Here is a 17,640-nt window from a genome sequence, read left to right as displayed (position 1 = left end):
AAGGTCATCCTTTGGTTTTAGTGGCAGAGCCAATTTAAGCCCTCTTTCCCTTTATCCTGTGGTTCATTTTCTGTCTGTCCCTAAATAGCTGTTTGAGACTGCACTGTACACGTCACTGAAAGATTGAGAGGTTTAGGAGTGGGAGCACCAGAAGCCTGCCTTGTTGCTAAAACCAGCATATTTTATAATTACACCCATGTTAGCTTGGAGAGGATGGGACTGTGTTGGTGACCGGAGAGACCCTGCCTTCCTCAACGTTAGGGAAAAGGAGTGTCTGTCACTTAAATAATTGTTTGTCACATGCATGTTGTATTGCTGCTTTTCTTAATGAATAGTTGCATTTCCTGAACTTCCACAGTTAAGTCTTTGGCCAGGACAAAAAAATTGCCATATTATTAATTTTTCTTTCGCTATTAAGTTCAGTGATCATTTCAACTTGCTAGTCTACATTATTTGTTTTGAACCATTGAACATCAGCATCCATACAGACAGTGCCTGTGCAAAGTAGGAAGATGTATTGACTTAGCTGTACTTAAAAATAGCACTGCTCAATCTGTTGTGGAAAACTGGGAGTGGTTTTCCAATGCTGACTATGTAAAACTTCTGGAGAAACCGTCACAACTCCATCTATATACAGGACAGATCTCTAAGTGGCTTCGTTCTAGAATTTATTCTGCAATTCAGCTTGCATCTGGAGGAGACATGAAAACACTTTTGATTATGATTCAGAAGGGTGGTGGTTTTTTTTAAGAAAGTAAATATAAAATGTTGCCTAATTAACACTGAACCCAAATATATTTCCACCTCCTATATTCAATTCAATTGTAGGACTTGCACTGCGCAAACTATATGAGTATTGCCACTGAAGACTTTGAGGTACAAATGAAGTCTGGCTTTAGAAATGTTTCAGAATCAGGAAGAGTCCCTGCAGTGACAAACATCCATCAGCAATGACAAGTATTTATCACTGAGAAATATTTATCAGTGTGGAATGTCAATACTTCCCATATTTTCAGTTAAACTTCACAAGCCTTTGTCATGTTGCACATAACATGTACAACATGGTCTGCAACTGAGAAATGAGAAAACGGAGATTAAAACTGACCGATGATATTAAGAACTAATTACTGGAACTGAAACAATAGTAAAAGACAACTCCCTCTTTAAATATTGGAATAGGGAAACATTTCCCCTGTGGTTTGAAAATCCTTCTACTATATGCTTAGGAGAAATATATGGAAAGACTTTCCTTGCTGGTAACTCCATTTAAATTCCTACAGCGAGGCTAAGGCTAAATTTAGAGAAAAGTTCTTCTCAGCAGCAGTGCACTAGGGCAGTGATCATCCTGTTGGTAGGAAGGAGAGGCAGTGGAAGGATGGATGCAGCAGGACTTTTGCTGTCAAACCACAATGTCTTCTGCAAACTAGGGAGATGCTTTCAATCAACTGGCTCTACCAAAGAACTTTGGACACTTAATTTTTTCTTTTTATTTATTTTTTATTAGTTGTCATTCTTTGACATGATGAATACTTACAGCAGTATGTTAAAAAAGATACAGTTAAGTCTCTTGGCATCACTGCATAGCAGTCACAGCATTTTCACACAATCTAGTGCTTCCTTTCAGAATGATGCATATGGCATATATACGCACATATGGGGGCTGATTCTTGGTCCCAGTGAAGTTGGTGGGACCAGTGTTTGGCCCATAGAGTTGTATAAGATATGTGAATATGTATATATAAAATGCTTTACAATAAACATGACATATACAATCTTGAATTCAAAGATAAGCAGAATATATTTTACATCCAAGTCAAACTTATGCTCTGCACTTAATGTTTATGTACCTAAAATATTGGATGGATTATAGAAACAAATAATAGAATAGTTTGCACCAATCAAAGAAATTTGGATACATATTCATGGCATGAAGCTTGCCTTGGGTTTTTGTTTTGTTTGTGTTTTGAGGTGGCTTTTTTTGGATTTGCAGGATCTTAATTTAAATTGAAGTATTGATTTTTGTGGGCCAGGAATGGGGGATGTTGGCATCAGGAGGGGAATGGAAGTACTTCATGGACAACTCAGCTGAGTGACTTAAAATATAAGGCTATAAATTATGGCTGGTACCCTGACTGATACCTGAAAATAAAATTGTAACTACTTGAGTGTTTCTCCTTTCCGAGGAGAGCCGATCTGGAAGGGCTAGTATACGTTCTGTCTCTGCTTTGTTGGAAATTTTTTAATAGAAATTTCAACCACAGATTGGAAAAGCTGGTGAGATAGCTATGCAGTGTGAAAACAGGCTTATCTAATTTACTGTGGTAACAGCCTTCTCACTGATCATTTGGGTAGACTTTGATTTTCTTCAAGAAAACCAATAGCTTGCACAAAAGTAATTGATCCATGTTGTAGATTAGGTTAGATACACTGCAGATCATGTGGAGTTTTATTCCTCCATAGAGTCTACTTAATTTCAGCTACTCCTCTCTGTGTCTGTATTTCAAAGGTACACATTTTCAGTAGTCCCATTTTTCCTCTTTTGGCTGGTGGCTGGAATGTTGACCCTTAAAAACCCAAAGGTTGGTAAATTTTTTATTTAATACATGCATTATTTTAACCAGCCTAAAAGTTTCACTTATCACCACTTTCCTTTATCATCATTATTATTGTTGTTATTTATACAGGATTTGCCTCTTTGATGGTGTGAAATCTGCATTTAAAGAAATTAGGTTTTAATCAAGTGAACTGCATTTGTGGGGCATAAAAGCATTTTGAACTGCTTTTAGCACTTTTCTGCTTGTTTCCTTACATGAAAAACCTAACTCAGTTTTAAAACTTCGAAATCTTTTAGCTGCACTGGCCCAATAAGAAATAAAAATAATTTACAAGGGCTTTCTGTAAAGTGGCTAATAGGGCTGTCAAGACAGAAACCTGTATTACCTGCATTAGATGTTTTTCTGTTCTGTGCATCTAGCATTCTGTTGGCATCCTGGGGAGAAATCCCAGTACAGAAATGTCCTCCGAACTAGAGAATACCAAACGTGTATCACAACTGCGTATGCTGAGCACTGGTGCTGCTGGATTGGCTGTATCGGGTACGGTTTGGCGGCTTCTATGGGGAATCCAATGGCAGCATTTTGCATTACAGACCCCAGCGAAATCTGGCTGCCGGGCATCTGCTGCCAGAGCCTAAATCTCAGCGTGCTTTTCTCTGGAGCACCTGAGGCAAACTGGCCCGGACCCAAACTTGTGTAACACGTTTGGCTTACAAGTACAGAAGCATTTCTGGAGCCACCCTGAACCTATTTCAAGCGTTGTTTCATTAGACAAGGTGATTGAAATCTAGCAAGTCTGTTCAGTGCACCAAAACAACCCACAACCTGTTCATTTTAAGAGCAGCTTTCCAAAGTTGGGAAGTTTTACCTTGGTAAGAGCAGACTTATAATGGACCCCGTAGGCTCTAATTACAGAAAAGGACTTGGTTTTATTGTAGCTATTACAGAACTTGATTTGTACCTAAGCTTTCCTGTTGGACCTATTTTCTGGAAGCTCCTCAGAAACAGCTCAACAATGTATCCGTCAAGAGGTTTTTATGCTGCTAGACATCGGGTTTGTTTAACTAAACTTCAGAACATTTAAAAAAAATCTTTGAACTAGATGGAAAATGGCTTCCATTTCTTAGTAAAAAGACAAAACAAGGGAAATTATAGCCTTTTGTATGTACTTAAGTGCTTCTAAGCAGCACATTACACTGCTTGTGTAATGTCCTAATAATTGTCCTAAATCTGTCAGGAGTAGGAAAGATACACCTAAAAAGCTGCAAAGTGGTGATGTTCCCGCCCCCACCATCAGGTGGTTAAAAAGACATTTATGTCCTGTAGTTAGAAATAATTTTATTCTATTACAACGCTCTCTCTCTCTCTCTGTGCTTGTTATGGTACTTCTAATGTGAGGCCCATTTAGAAGAGGGAGGAAGAAGAATGTTTTCTACTACTTTTAGCTTACAAAATAGTAGAGAAGAAAATCATCGTTCTCAGGATGCTTTGTGTTCTCACAATAAGAACAAAGTTCCACCTTCCTTCTTCACTGGGTTTCAGTCTCCTTCTCTGAAGACACATGTCCAATGAGTTAGTAGAGTAAAACATCCTTTACTAAAACTTAGGCTTTTTATTTTCCTTTAAACATATTAGTCACCTTATGAGCCTGAACACTTTGACTATCAAGTCAATATTCCCTGTAACTGAGGAAAAAAAATCTATTGTATTTCCCCTTGTACTTTTATGAGTAAATATTATCTTTCTCAAACACCAACTTAAATAACTCTTTCTTTGTTGGTCTCTCTAAGATATTCTCATCCAAATGTGATTATAGAGCCATATCTGCTGGTTCTTTTGGAAAATTGCTATACAGATTTGATGTACCGGGGCTTTACAACAACACTACACCTGAATGCAATTAATGTTTTCCTGAGGGCGGAGGAGAAGGGGACAATCGCTTTGGTGCAATGCAGTAGTGGCCGACAACACAATCTCATTGAAATGATGGAAGCTTAAGGAAAGTTTTATAAAGACTATCCAAACTGAGGTTGTTTATGGCATAGATAAGGCCATGTATCTTGCACAAACAGGAGACCATAGAAAATTCCTCGGCTACTATGATAGTTAAGAGGATTTTTCTTAACGGTCCAACTCCAACGCATTTTTTTCCTTCGCTGAGTCAGACTGATCTAAAAGTCAGTTGAAGGGGTTTTTTTGTTTGTTTTTGGTTTTTTTAATGAAAAGAAAAATACAAATGCATTTCGATGCTGGCTAAGGAGGGAGTGTGGGGAAAAAATCAGCTACACTGCAACATCACTCGAGAAAACAACTGGACTCCAATACTACTAGAATGTCGTGCTTTGTAGATTGCTAAGCTATTTTATAAAAATTCACACTCTTGAATAAATGGTAATCAGGTTGAGGTGTTGCTGTGGGTTTTGGTGTTTGGTTTTTTTTAACTTAAACTTCAGGCTCTGTGAAGCATTTACCTAGACCGAATGTGCAAGGTGCCATGGATTAACAAGACGGACCCATATGGAATGTGTTTGAAGTTTTCAAGAAGTTATCCTGCCAGACTTCATTCTTTAATGACCTTTGATACACCTTGGGTCGTGGAAAGGCAGTTCAGAATCCTATCTTGTGATCATATGATTTTGGCAGCTATCAGAAGATGAAGGATGCTAAAGTTAAGGCTTTTATCCACAAACAATGGTGTATATTAATAAACTCTATACCATATTTACAAATGCTTTCTCTTGTATTAAAACTAACAGTATTCTGTTCACAGTGCCAATGTTTTTACAGGTAGCAATCCCACAGTACTCCAGTATTTTGGCATGGGAATCAGTAGCGCTTTGTATTTACAGAAAATGTACACATATGAATATAAACACGTTACTTGAAACAGTACTCAAAAGATAGATCTGTTCGTGTTTCAAAGGTTTAGACTGTACAACACCTTCCCTTTTGGTTGTGAGGGAATACTGTTCCTTGCAATGAGAAGATGCCTGTCTTTTATCCAAAGTGGCATAAAAATGATTACCAAAATGAGCCTTGTTACACTGGAGTTGTGTATACGGAGAGTAACTTCAGTCCAAGGTTTATAGATCTGTTGTTTAGTGCACAGAATACAAAAGTTAAAAAGGCTTTTGTTTTAATTACTAAAATAATCAGACTCGCTCTGCCCTCTGTAAGCGCTGTCTCACTCAGCCAATGTCCTCCGGATGCTGGAGATGCTGGTGGTTTCACGTGCAGCCCAGCTGCCAGCCTGGGAAGCCTATGGCGCTCTGGGCCTATATACATGTGTCACAGTATGACTCGTGGTAAATGAATATATAACCAAGAGTGCCTCTATCTATCATCTCCCCTGTTCTCTCAGTAATCCTCCCTGCTTCGTGGCAGCCGTAACCAGCCCGGCTTCAGTACTGCTGACTGGGACTCCGCGTTCAGGCAGTTCATGGTCAGAAGTGACGAATGGCGTCAGGCATGCGCAGAATGAAGAGAGGGGAGAGGAACGCGAAAGAGATCCAGAAGGGAACCCAGAAGAACCGTGGGCTTGTTTGTGAGGACCCTTGGAGCTTCTACTTTGCCATTTCTTCGCTTTCCACGGTCTTGACAACAGGCTCCTAGCTCCCCAGGATTTTGTTTGCTGCTGTGATCAAGACGGAGATAGCAGTGCTATAAGGGAAAGTGCAAAGCTGCCACTAAGGAGTCTCTTCTTCATTTAAAGTCTGTTCGTGGCTGCCAGTCATTTGACCTGAGTGGTCATTGCTCCTACTACTGCTGTGTTGCTTGTGGAGCAAACTCCTCCACTTGGCCTTGTTCCTCCTGAGATGGTTTAGCATATTTTCAGATAGGGGGGTATCGCCTGTAAACTGGGCCCACCTCTCAAAGAGTGGCTCTACAATGTACGTCATGAACCCTGGGGAAACACACAGAGGACAGCAGGTGAGGAACAAATTCATTCCCTGAGTGCACTTGCCCCATAGAGTGCCTCGAGAGAATACAGCAATATAAATGGCAAAAACCCTGAAGAGAAATATCAATAAACCCTCAAGCAGCCATCAACTCTTTTTGAAACGCACAGCTTTTGACCAGCGCACATGACAAGATGTGGCTCCATCTGTGCATGTAACAGTAACATCTGTGAGAGACAGCATCCTTCTCTGAGGAGATTCCAGACTAGGAAGTAACTGGTGTGTAATCACTGTGTTGGCTGTGATTTTTCTCCACAGATATTAGAATGACCCCTTTTTTCCTTAAGCAATGACTCCTTTGTATTTCTATTGAATATTTGGTTTGGATAGGTTTCTTTTTGAACATTTTTGTTTAGAATGTGAATCGTGACTCTTACGGTACTTACAGTTCTTACTGTTAAACCAACTAGATTGGGAAAGAAAAAAAAAAAAGAAAAAGAAAAGTTTCTCTTTGAGGTTGTGCCATAAACATGGGGAGAAGAAACTAATACTTACCGATCTGTATGCTTGGTATTGTATCCTTCTGCTGATTACAAAGGGGGCTTATTTCCAGTTCAAATTTTTGTTCCAGATCACCTGAAAAAAAAAGACGAGAAAATAATTTCGGGCCACATATCTCTTCTCCATACCTGTGTCAGTGACTGCAACTGTGTGGATTTCAGCAGCTGGAATCTTGCACCAATGATGACCATGTTAAATGTCTAAATACCTTCATTTTTTGGACTTTAAGTATCATAGAAACTGAGTATGCATACAGAGAAAAATCTCTCTAAGGAAAGGTGACTTTTGAATGAACATTAAATCTGTGAGCACTTACATTTTCTGAAGACCTTAGTTTTTAAAATAGATTTTCTCACATGAAAGATTTTTTAGCACATGTTTGTTTAGAACTTCTTTTCTCACCACTAACAGACAGTTTTGACTTAAATGGTATTGTGCCACTCGGGCTCTAATAGCCCCATATGAAATACCTTGTGCATTTTTAAGCCTTGCCTTTCTTCTCTCTGCAGCATACAATGGCTTCTTAAATGTGAGGGGAGTATTTTCAGTTCTAATTAGATATTTACAAAAAACCAGGGAAATGTTTTTAGCTTCACAAACAATGAAAAGGAACAATTCGGCAAAATTGAGACAAAATAACAGTTTCATCGTGTTTCCAAATGTGTGATTTGTCTGTCCTCTTCTTCCCCTCTATCCCCTCCAAAAATCTTTGGCCAAAAAAAAGAGTTTCTGACTCTAGTGATGTACCCTCTGCAGGTATTCTGGGTTCAAAATGGTTGATCTGTCTGGCTTGAAGTGTATCAACATCTTCTTGTCTTTGACAAGTCATTTAATTGACAAAGATAAGATTTGCCTTTGCACACATGGTAACAACTTAAATGATGGTCAAGTTTCATATGTTTGAAGTTGCTATAAAAGTAACTGCATGAATTAGATGCTGAGAACTTTCATGCTGGGGAAAACTTTCCAAGCAATTTAAAAACCCCTCCAGAGAAACCCATCATTAATGTTACTTAAACATTAGTCATTTTCTTGAAACTTGTTTCTTTCCAGTTCCAGTTTTATATAAACAAATCGAGTTGCATCATTTACCCTGTATTCCTATTTGACTTTTAAAATGCTCATTTGAGAACAAGTTAAAGTTTTTTTCTAGGAAAAGTTTGTGTTAGGAATTGCTGTAGGCATCAGGTGCTCCCTGAAGTGTACTTGATTGTATATTTTATTTGCTAATAGATGTAGCGTAGATACACCAGATGACCAGAAGATCAAGATCTGCGTCTACTAAAATGGCATTAGAAACATTCGGTACAAAAATGTTCAGACTTTGTATGCGTTACAGGAGGAAGATTAAACATGGCACTAATTGAGGTATAATCTGCCTCATCTGTAGTTAAAAATCAAAGCATAAGAGCCATGGTTTTCAAAAGCTAACCTTAGTGAGGAAAAATACCTTCAAGCCTCAGCATCGTGTGTAAGGAGGTAGAGAGGGCTACAATAACATTCTTAAGTAATAATTGTATCTAAGTACATGGTAGTTAATGTTGGGTTTTGTATCACTTGCCAGGACTATACAGCCACCAGTGACAGTCAAACCAGAGTTTCTGTATATTCTCCCACATGAAATACTCTTTTTTTCTCCCTGTTACGCTTCTAACTGGTCTTATATGGTCCGGTGTCCCCTTTCAGAGGTTAATAAATCTTGAGTCTCAGGGAAAAAGCTTACGTTTATAGGAGTTGAGAGTGCTGTTTTTCTCAGCGTGGTCTCTCAATACACTAAAGGTGAGGTACCGCACAACTGCAGCCCTGTCCTCATGTGCTGAATACTGATTATGCCTTAACTATACGTCTGATTAAACAAACCTGCATCTGACAAGCTGCTTATGTCGCTTCAAAAGCACCAAAGTCAAAGACATTTCACCGGCTTAAGCTGACACTGGCTGAAAATTAACTTGCTGACCTATTTGTCCTTGTTCGCTAATGTTACGGACTAATGGTACTAGGTACCAGCTCGAATGTGGCTTAATTTTATAGTGCAAAATTTTAAAAGAATTGAGAGCTTCATTGCGCACTCTTCCAGTGTTTGTACCACTTGCCTTTGGCTCTCAGGATGCGCCGAACAAAGAATTTAGCAGTGATTAAACTCTGCTGCACCCTATGTTGTAGCACAGCATGACCTTGCCTATGCAGATAGAGCCAAATGGTGTAATTACTGTGTTTAAAAAAAAAAACCCTGCCTGACTGCGCGCTCTGCAGGGGTTTGAAAACATTTGCAATAGGTCCTAGCTGAGCTTTGGCTTGCCTGCTTTGGCCCTTTCAACAGCACTGGAAAAGCTCGACGTGTGCTGGGAACTGCATTTGAACCCTTTCTCTGCATTCGTGCGCAGAAGAATGTGTCATATTTGGGAAACAGCGAGGGTAAGGCTCCCATCAGAGTCGTAATGGGAGCGTGAGAAGTGAGGTAAAACACAGTGGGCAGCGGTAGGATTTTGGTGCAGCGTAACCCTGGTGCTGTTCCAGCTCAGAAGAGCTAATGGTGACTGGAGGGCTCTCAGAGAAGAATCCAGCCATGGGCTCTCCTGCTGAATTCAAGCGCGGAGGCACAGCAGAGCCCTCCCTCCCTCCTGCCTGATGCTGTTACAGGAGCAGCGAGGGCAAAGACACGCTTGCTGCTCTTGTATCCCTTCCCACTTTTCAAATGGGGCAGAGTATCTCGTCAACAGCTCCTTCTTGAGGGAGATTTCAAGGCAACCTGGGTAGACTGAATGCTTCCTCTGTCTCGCCACACAAAAAGCCTGGAAAGCTGAGGTGAAAGGGGACCACCGTGCGCAAAGGGGCTGACCTTGCCGGTAAAACTCTTCGCAGACCCGTTCACTCCACTGTTTGCTCAGATCCCAGAGCCGGCAAGGGTTGCAAATGTCAGCACACTTGAGTGCAATCTGAAAGCAAAGAAGAAAAGTAGCAGTGAGAAATGAAACTATTGTCTAGCAGTGCTTCAGCAGTAAATCTGCAGCCATGAAACTCCCAGCTATGTTGGGAAGGGTTAAGATCACCTTTTAGAGACTCAGGCTCACCCAAATACGCCTTTTGAGGAAAGAGCATTTACTTAAGCTGCAAACAGAACTTTCATTCAGTCCTCTGCTTTACCGTAGTGAGAACAAGAGGAGGGCCAAATTCCAAGGCTGCAAAGTCTTTTGGATATTCCTTGCAAGGAATAAGCCAACAAAAGCCTCAGGCTGGCTCCTGCTGACTGCCTGGCTCAGCATCCACGGCTGATGACAAGGAAGGGAAGAGCCAAGCTGGTGTATTTAGGCATCATTTCTCTGCGGTCTCAGTGAGTGACCTTGCATCTCACTTCAATTACACTTCATCTTAATGTCTGCATATTTTTGTTTACAAAGCTAAGCACAGGGCTCTCCGCACTGCCCTGGCTTGGTTTCACTTAGTTAACTAGTACTTTTAAGTGCTTTGCAGGGGAATGAGTACAGGAGGGCAAGAGGTTTTTAAAATCAAGTAACTGCTTCAGAAAAGTAAACCATGTAATAGTCTGCCTTACTGCCTTGGAACGAGTTGTCATGTGCCTCATTTCTTCACAGATTGAACACAGTCAGTTAGCCTGACAGAGGTCAGAAATCATTCTGGCAGCCGGGATGAAAACATAAGAAATATTTCCTGTATAAATTCAGACCTGTGAACTGGAGAAGGGAAGCCTCCAAGTCGCTTTTCTCTCTGGATTAAATCGATTAGCCTTAATGTTACTGTCTATTACAAGGACCTTTCAAACATTCTATAACTTATCCCGATCAATCAAGATTTCTTGATATTTTTTTCTTTTCTTATTCCACAGCTAATCCCCCAGATAAGTAAATCTCACCATGTCTATGCCCTAATTACTATCTTCAAGAGAGTGCGTAAGAAACTTTTTGCCATAGTTGCGATCTGTAATGCCTCTGCGTTTGGCATTTGCACAACTTTCTTGCCTAATCTGTCCAGAAATATGATAAGCCCATCATCCTGCCTTGCATGGTCCATGCAGGAATCTGACAAAAGACCATGTCTGATGGAGGACAGGCGAGCAGATTACTACATTTCCCATGCTGCTGGAGGGGGAAGAAATAACAGATCAGCACGTCTTTCCTTGCAGCTGTCACCTTTCCTGTAACCTCAATGAAGTGATAACATGTAGATGTTTGTTTTATAAATCACAACGATTACTTAAACTCCGTTATGTATTTAAGAATGAAACTAATATGATTTCTCCACAGAAGCATGTATATGCAGCTACTTTAATCACAATAATGCTTTAATAGGTAGAGGTTAATTCTGAAGAGCCTGTTAATGACTGCAGCTTAGCTGGAAGAACCAGTCTGGATCTATTTGATTTTTAAATAAAGCATGGATTCTTCATTAGCTGGCCAGATCCACTAGAGAAACACCTGCTGCCATGGCAACAGCTGTCTCTGCAGAGGCAGTTTCTGAACACCCATCACAGGAACGGGACTTGGGCACCCGATGTCAGGCTGTCTTGGAAAGAACACCGGCAAGGGAGGGTCTCCTGCACGGTGACAGAAAATAACACCAGTGACGTGACGTTTGCCAGAAGAGAGACTATAATCGAATCATTACCTGGCAAGAGAAGCCGTAGTCGAGAAATAAAATAATTAATAGCTTATCTTCATTTCTCAGCATTTGACACTCTCCTGTATCTGTTGCATTCACAGCTTTTTAACTCAAGGAAATTACATAAGGAAATACTGGAGGCACCTTACGCTTGCCTGACATGCCAGGTGGCACAAGGTGATAGGTAAGGAAATGCTGATGTCCAGACACACTATCATATGCTATTCTGACATATACTAGAAAATACTGTGACTTGAAAAACAAATAAAAAACAACAGTGGAAAATGATTTTTTTAAACTTACCTGAAGCATAAAATGTCTGTCTTGTGCATCCTCCAGCCTCAAATCTTGATTGTCAAGGTGAGATTTCAGACGGATCAAAAACTCATTCTGCCTGTTGATGTCTGTTGCCAAGATCAGGGAGCCCAGCTGCTGCTCAATGTCCTGTCTGCAGATTAAGGAAAATAAGCCCCTTCAGTCATGGAACCATTGAACATTAATAGCTCAGAACAACCTGCTACAGATCATAGCTAGCATAAAGCTTCCTCTTTCTTTATGGATCCAGTCTGACCTGTTTGGTCAGTCTCTGCTGGGGTTTGCAGGGTACAACTGTTCTAGCTGCCTAGGTTCAGGAGTAATAGATAATATAGAAGAAAAATGCTTGTTGGCATAGGTGGTTCTGAAAAGTGCTAGGAAAGTTAAAAAAAAAAAAAACCCAAACCATAGCATGATGCATTTAGAAAAATGCTTACATCTTACTTCAGCTGCTCAGAGCTGGGTGGTGAATACCGCAACTTTGAAGTTGCAGTTGAAGTTGTGAAGGACTGAAGTCCTTCAAAGTATGACTGAAGTTGGTGGTCTGAACCAAAGGATTTCTGGAGGGATATGGAGCTTATTGCTTACAGGTAACTTGTTTATATTCTTGGTAAGGCAACCTGTGATTAAAACTCAGTACTGCAGGTTGTTCGTTGGCTCAATCTCCATTCCCTGGTGGGAGTAAAACTGCACAAAACCAGCAGGTGAAAAGTTAGCATCAACTTGGCCAGGTGCTCATGTTGCTGTGGTTTTTTTCCTTTACCCCAAAAGATGGTGAAGACTGAACTACACCTCCTAAGTCAGGTGTGGAAGTCCTGAGCAGTCTTGAAGCTACTTGACCAACTCCTCCATTTTTCTATGTCATGCTTTTTAACCACTAGATCTTTCCATATTTGGTTGGTGCTATGTGAAATGAAAATTGCCAACAATGGATCTGAAAAGGTCCATTCCTGCTGGGACTCCCAATGTTCCCAGCACTGACAGTGGCCGTTCCTGTGCTACAGAAGTGGCAAAGTCTTAGAAAATACTTTTGCTGTATAACTTTGTCTCATAATTCCATACTGGCACCAAGCAAGGTCAGGAAGTTCAGCCTACTCTGAAGCTTGTGCCTCTTTGCCAGTCTCTTTTAAAGAAGGGTGATGGAAGCCATGGACTAGTTTCAGTGATGCACTTCCTCCAGCGGACACTTACGTCACCTCCTTGGGCAGATGGGCGAGGAGCCGTGACTCTCGAAGCATGCCTATTGTAGATCGCCAGTGATGATTTTCTAGCACGGAAACATTCTAGGGAGGAATAAAAGGAATAAATTCAAGGATTAGGCAGGTATCCATGGTACAGATTTGCCATATCACATGATGCCTAGAGCTGGTTGGAACTGCTGTAACATGAGCCTAAAACGTGTGCCTTTTAGCCACCTTTTGGATTTGAGGAATTGGCCTGGATTTCTAGAGTTAAGGGCCTTGTGCTTCTAGGTTTCCTGGCTAAGGTCAGCCCTAGAGTCCTGCTGTTCTACAGATTTTGAGTCCTGCTGTGAACGGAGGAGCTAATCTCAGCTGAGTGGGAGGTAGCTTGCATTCTAACAGATTTATTAACAAAGGAATTGAAGTATGAGTGCAAAATCATATTTTTACCTCCTACTGATCCCAGGTTGACTTCTCAGCTTCTACAGTTTGAATGCAGAGCAGACAAGAAAAAGAAAACTAAACTGCCCAATTTCCTTTGGAGTCAGGGAACTGGAAGCTGCCTGCAGCTGCTCAGTGAAAGCAAGAGGGGTATCAGTACAACTGAGCATCTGCAGGCTGCAGCAACTTAGTTTGCAACAAATTTTGAGTCCTTTTCATTTGTTTGCTTCCAACTAAGTGGAACCAAAGTTAAACTGGAAAAAAATTCCTAGGGAACGGAAACCTAGCTTTCTAGGTTGTCTGTAAATTACAACAAATTAGGTATCTTGTGTCTAATGACTTTATATTACTATCCTGATATACAATGCATTTGCCAGTCATCACTCGTTTTGTTCACAGAGTACTTTTTCTACCACTGAACACCTCAGAAATGCCACTTGTTTAGAAACCTCTAACACAGTTATTCTAATTCACAAAAGCATCTGCTTGCTGCAGAGAAGCAGCCCAGCAGAGCACCCCTCCAGTGAACAGCACAGTCCTCAGTCATCCACGACACCGCGCACAGCGTGAATGAGACGACTGTCACCTAGCAATAGTGACGCTCTCAGGGGAGGTACGGCATCTGATCCCTGTTTTGGGCAGTCTATGGCTTTTGCAGTGGACAAGCACTGGATTAAAAAAAAACCACCCAACACAACCAAACCTTCTGAACAGGTAGCAGAGCAAGGACTCCAGCCCATCACTGCCAACTGGGAAATCAGAGTCCCTCTCTCCAGCCACTGTTGATCTCTGGCTCCTTTCTGCACGGTCCCACAGCTCTGAGGCGCAGCTGCATTAGTGCTGCCTTTCCTGTTGGATGTGAGCACAGCTTCCACTTCTCCAATGGGGACCAAACAGTATTTTCTCCTTAAGGCTTCCCCATCCTCCTTTGTAATCCTGACATAGCTAATGACTGTTGAAACACTAAACATTGCCAGTAACCAAGATCCAATTTGAATTTTGATAATCTTGTCTGTATTTTTCTTGAAATTTTGTGCTCAAAATTAGTGCAAAGGTGACACTGCAAATTGGATTGGTTGCCTATTACGATATTTTCTGCAGTACGTTCTGTTGCTTTGAAATTCACACAATCACTGATACATTGCTTTGGTATTTTTTTTCTTCTTTTTTTTCCCCCAATAGAAATCACAGATACTGGGTGGGGGGGAGGGGAAACAAAACAAAACCAACCCTAAGACTTTCCAACCATGCAAAGACTAAGTCCTTTTCCTTGGAAGAGCTGACAGACTCAGAATCAGGATCAGCTATGCAATATCTAAATTACTTTCAACAGCAATTCTGTTCGTTAGCCAACTTAAATATCCCTCTTCTCCTTTTGCCTAAATACATCAGGATGGACTTTTGCAATCCTGCACTCTGACCAAGAAAAATAAGGGAATGTAATAGGACTTTTTTTTTTTTTTTTTTGCTTCTTTCACCTCCCTAATCTCAGAGCCAAATCCTCATCCCAACAGTTACCCCAAATCCACAGGCTGCCATCTTCCCACCCTAAGGTAAATCGGACAAACCCTGCCTGCCTGTCACCTTTGGCTTTTGAGAAGGCTTACGCTCATTTAAGACAGAGCCTGCGCACAGTTCCTGTAGCCCCAGTCTGACTGCACCCTTGACACATCCCAACTGGGGAGATCCCCCTCAGAGCACCCTGTGCCCCCACGTCCCTTCCAGCACGGCAGCACTACTTGCCCGGAGGAGCTGCCTCAGCAGCACCCACCCTAGCTGGGGAATGACACTCCATGGATGCAGTTGCTCTTTGGCCACCCTGAAGGCCAGCTAGAACAGGGCTGAGCGTGTGGGTATCCAAGAACTTCTTGCACCCAACTAATAGCTACTCAAAGGAAAAAGCAATCTCAGGTATCCACCCCAAAGCATTTCTGCTTCTAAGTTTCTGCTCTTTGCCTGCTGCTACAGGGCAAACTTAAACCACAGCTGCTGCACTGTCTGATTTCCCACACTTAAAGCACATGGAAGAGCAAAAAGGAAAGGTCAAGTTAACAAGCGACAACTGAGCATAAAGTCACATGGCTCCCCTGTTAAATGCTAGCAGCCAGAACCCCTGAAGCTGCTGCCAACAATTAGTGGAGTCAGCTATTCCACCTTATTAAGACTAATTGCCATGAGCTATCTGATTGCCTAGGCTGGTGGGGAGATAACCTGTGCAGGGAAAAGGCCATGAGCTGCCTTGCAGACTGGGGTGCTCCGCTCTCATCTCCAGAGAGCTTGCTTCCCCTAAGTTTTTATTTTTTAAAGAACTTAGTAGCACAGGTTTGTTTTAAAGGCTGTATGCTAGGAAGCCTCTATCGCGTGTATTGCCTAAAACTAGTGGATTGCTGTAACACCGACTTGAGGACTGTGGAGAAAAAAAATGGGTTTTCACTTAGACTATCACAAAATCTCCAGTCTGTGACTTTCCCTGAGCCATTCAAACCACCGTACTTGACATATGTATTTGGAAAAGAATAATAACTCGAAGAGAGGAAGACTTGCTATTAGGTGTGTGCAGAGAAAACTTCAATTTTAATTCAGAATGGAAGGCAATCTAAATTTCCTTAAACCTGGTCATCCATTCTTAGTCACTAAGCAATTACACAATGTTAAATACCTGAAAATCATATTTTAATTAGAAATGGTGCTTTTAAGGAAGACTGCAAAACATGTTTTCCTATTTCTAGTTTGTATGTATCTGTATTACAGTTGTAAAGCGTTCTTTCATAGATTTCTGTTTTGTCCTACAGATGTTGTGTGTAATCACTGCAGACTTCTAATCTATTACCCTTCATTAAAAGCCAAAGATAGATCTCAACTCTCTATTCCTGAAGTTATAAAACAACATTTTATTTACATTAATGCTATTTGTTTTCTTAGGAAATTAATAAATATTTTTCAGTAAAATACAGGGTTTTTTTTTAAAAAAAAGCAGTATGACTTTTTCTGGTGTTAGCTTTGATGTGGAGTTTTTGGGTAAATACAAGGCAGCAACCTTGAATTCTATACTGTTTTCAGTCAAAAGAAGCAGAAATAATGTTGGATAAGCCAAATGTATCACCCAGAATTTGAGTTATTTATGACTCTTAAGGCTACAGAGACCTAAGAAGACAATCATTATCAAGCAAGAATAAAACTTTTATTTTTCATTTTAATGGCCGATGAAAGTTAGAAGTGGATCTGCGTCACAAAACAAGGAATGCTGTTGTGCTCCTCACAGGAGGCTAAGTGACCTCCAGGTCCCTACTGTCACCTTTTATACTCTCAGGTGTCTTTGTAATGCTAGAGACATGGATGAGGCCCTTTTATTTTTGTGGAAAATGACAGTGCCTCACATGCAATAGACTCTTGTAGAAATTACCCTATAGATTACAAAAAAAAAGTCTTGCATCATAAAATATGGATTTCATTTGAAAATTAATATTGAAAGTTCTGAGCTCCTTGGTGATGACACCTATCTTCCTGAAACATGATTCTGCTTATATATGCCCTTCAGAAGCTGTCAAACACTTTGCATCTTAGGCAAATACTGACCGACCTCATTTTGCAAAACCTTTTTTCCCAGATGATTCAAATATAAAGTTCTAATTTAAATTTACAATCAAGAGCAAAGAGATGTCATAGACAGATAACTCTAAGTCTCAGTTACTACTGTCTCAGTGACAGATGACTGCCAACTATGTTAAAAACTTACTTTTGTTTGATTATTTTTCTGATTAGTCCCAGCGGTTCTGTGGCTCTACTATTTAAAAACAGAAAACCCTAGAACTTTTTTTGTTTGCTTCAAGCACATGTTAAACTACTAATCTTGAGAAGAATATAATTTATTGTTTCAAAGACTATTCACTGAATCTAAATTTTTGACTAAAAATGTTTTCAGCAAAACTTTTTTTCCAGCATTGTTATTTTTATTGGCATTCATGTACTGTATACTACTAAAATCTTCGGAAACAATCTGGGATCAATTTCAGGTAAAATAATATAAGTGAAACTTGCCAGTGAACATCCCTAAACAGGATACTTAAAAAT

At 40.6% G+C, this 17,640-nt stretch overlaps 1 protein-coding gene across 2 annotated transcripts in view; it reads right to left on the bottom strand.

Moving 5' to 3' along the window:
• Positions 1–1,425: 1,425 nt before the first annotated feature.
• PDE7B (phosphodiesterase 7B) overlaps positions 1,426–17,640 on the bottom strand; it is a 178,882-nt gene continuing 162,667 nt past the window's right edge. For both annotated transcript variants that reach the window (XM_054819761.1, XM_054819760.1), the window contains 5 exons: positions 13,139–13,230; positions 11,936–12,080; positions 9,855–9,951; positions 7,010–7,090; positions 1,426–6,459 (listed from right to left, as the gene is read on the bottom strand). In XM_054819761.1, the coding sequence (XP_054675736.1) occupies positions 6,242–6,459; positions 7,010–7,090; positions 9,855–9,951; positions 11,936–12,080; positions 13,139–13,230 (633 nt within the window). In that variant the 3' untranslated portion in view covers positions 1,426–6,241. The remainder of the gene's footprint in view (positions 6,460–7,009; positions 7,091–9,854; positions 9,952–11,935; positions 12,081–13,138; positions 13,231–17,640) is intronic.

The sequence above is a fragment of the Grus americana genome, chromosome 3, assembly GCF_028858705.1.
Source record: "Grus americana isolate bGruAme1 chromosome 3, bGruAme1.mat, whole genome shotgun sequence".
NCBI lineage: Eukaryota > Metazoa > Chordata > Aves > Gruiformes > Gruidae > Grus > Grus americana.
Note: the sequence above shows the minus strand (reverse complement) of the source record. Positions and strands in the feature narration are given on the sequence as shown.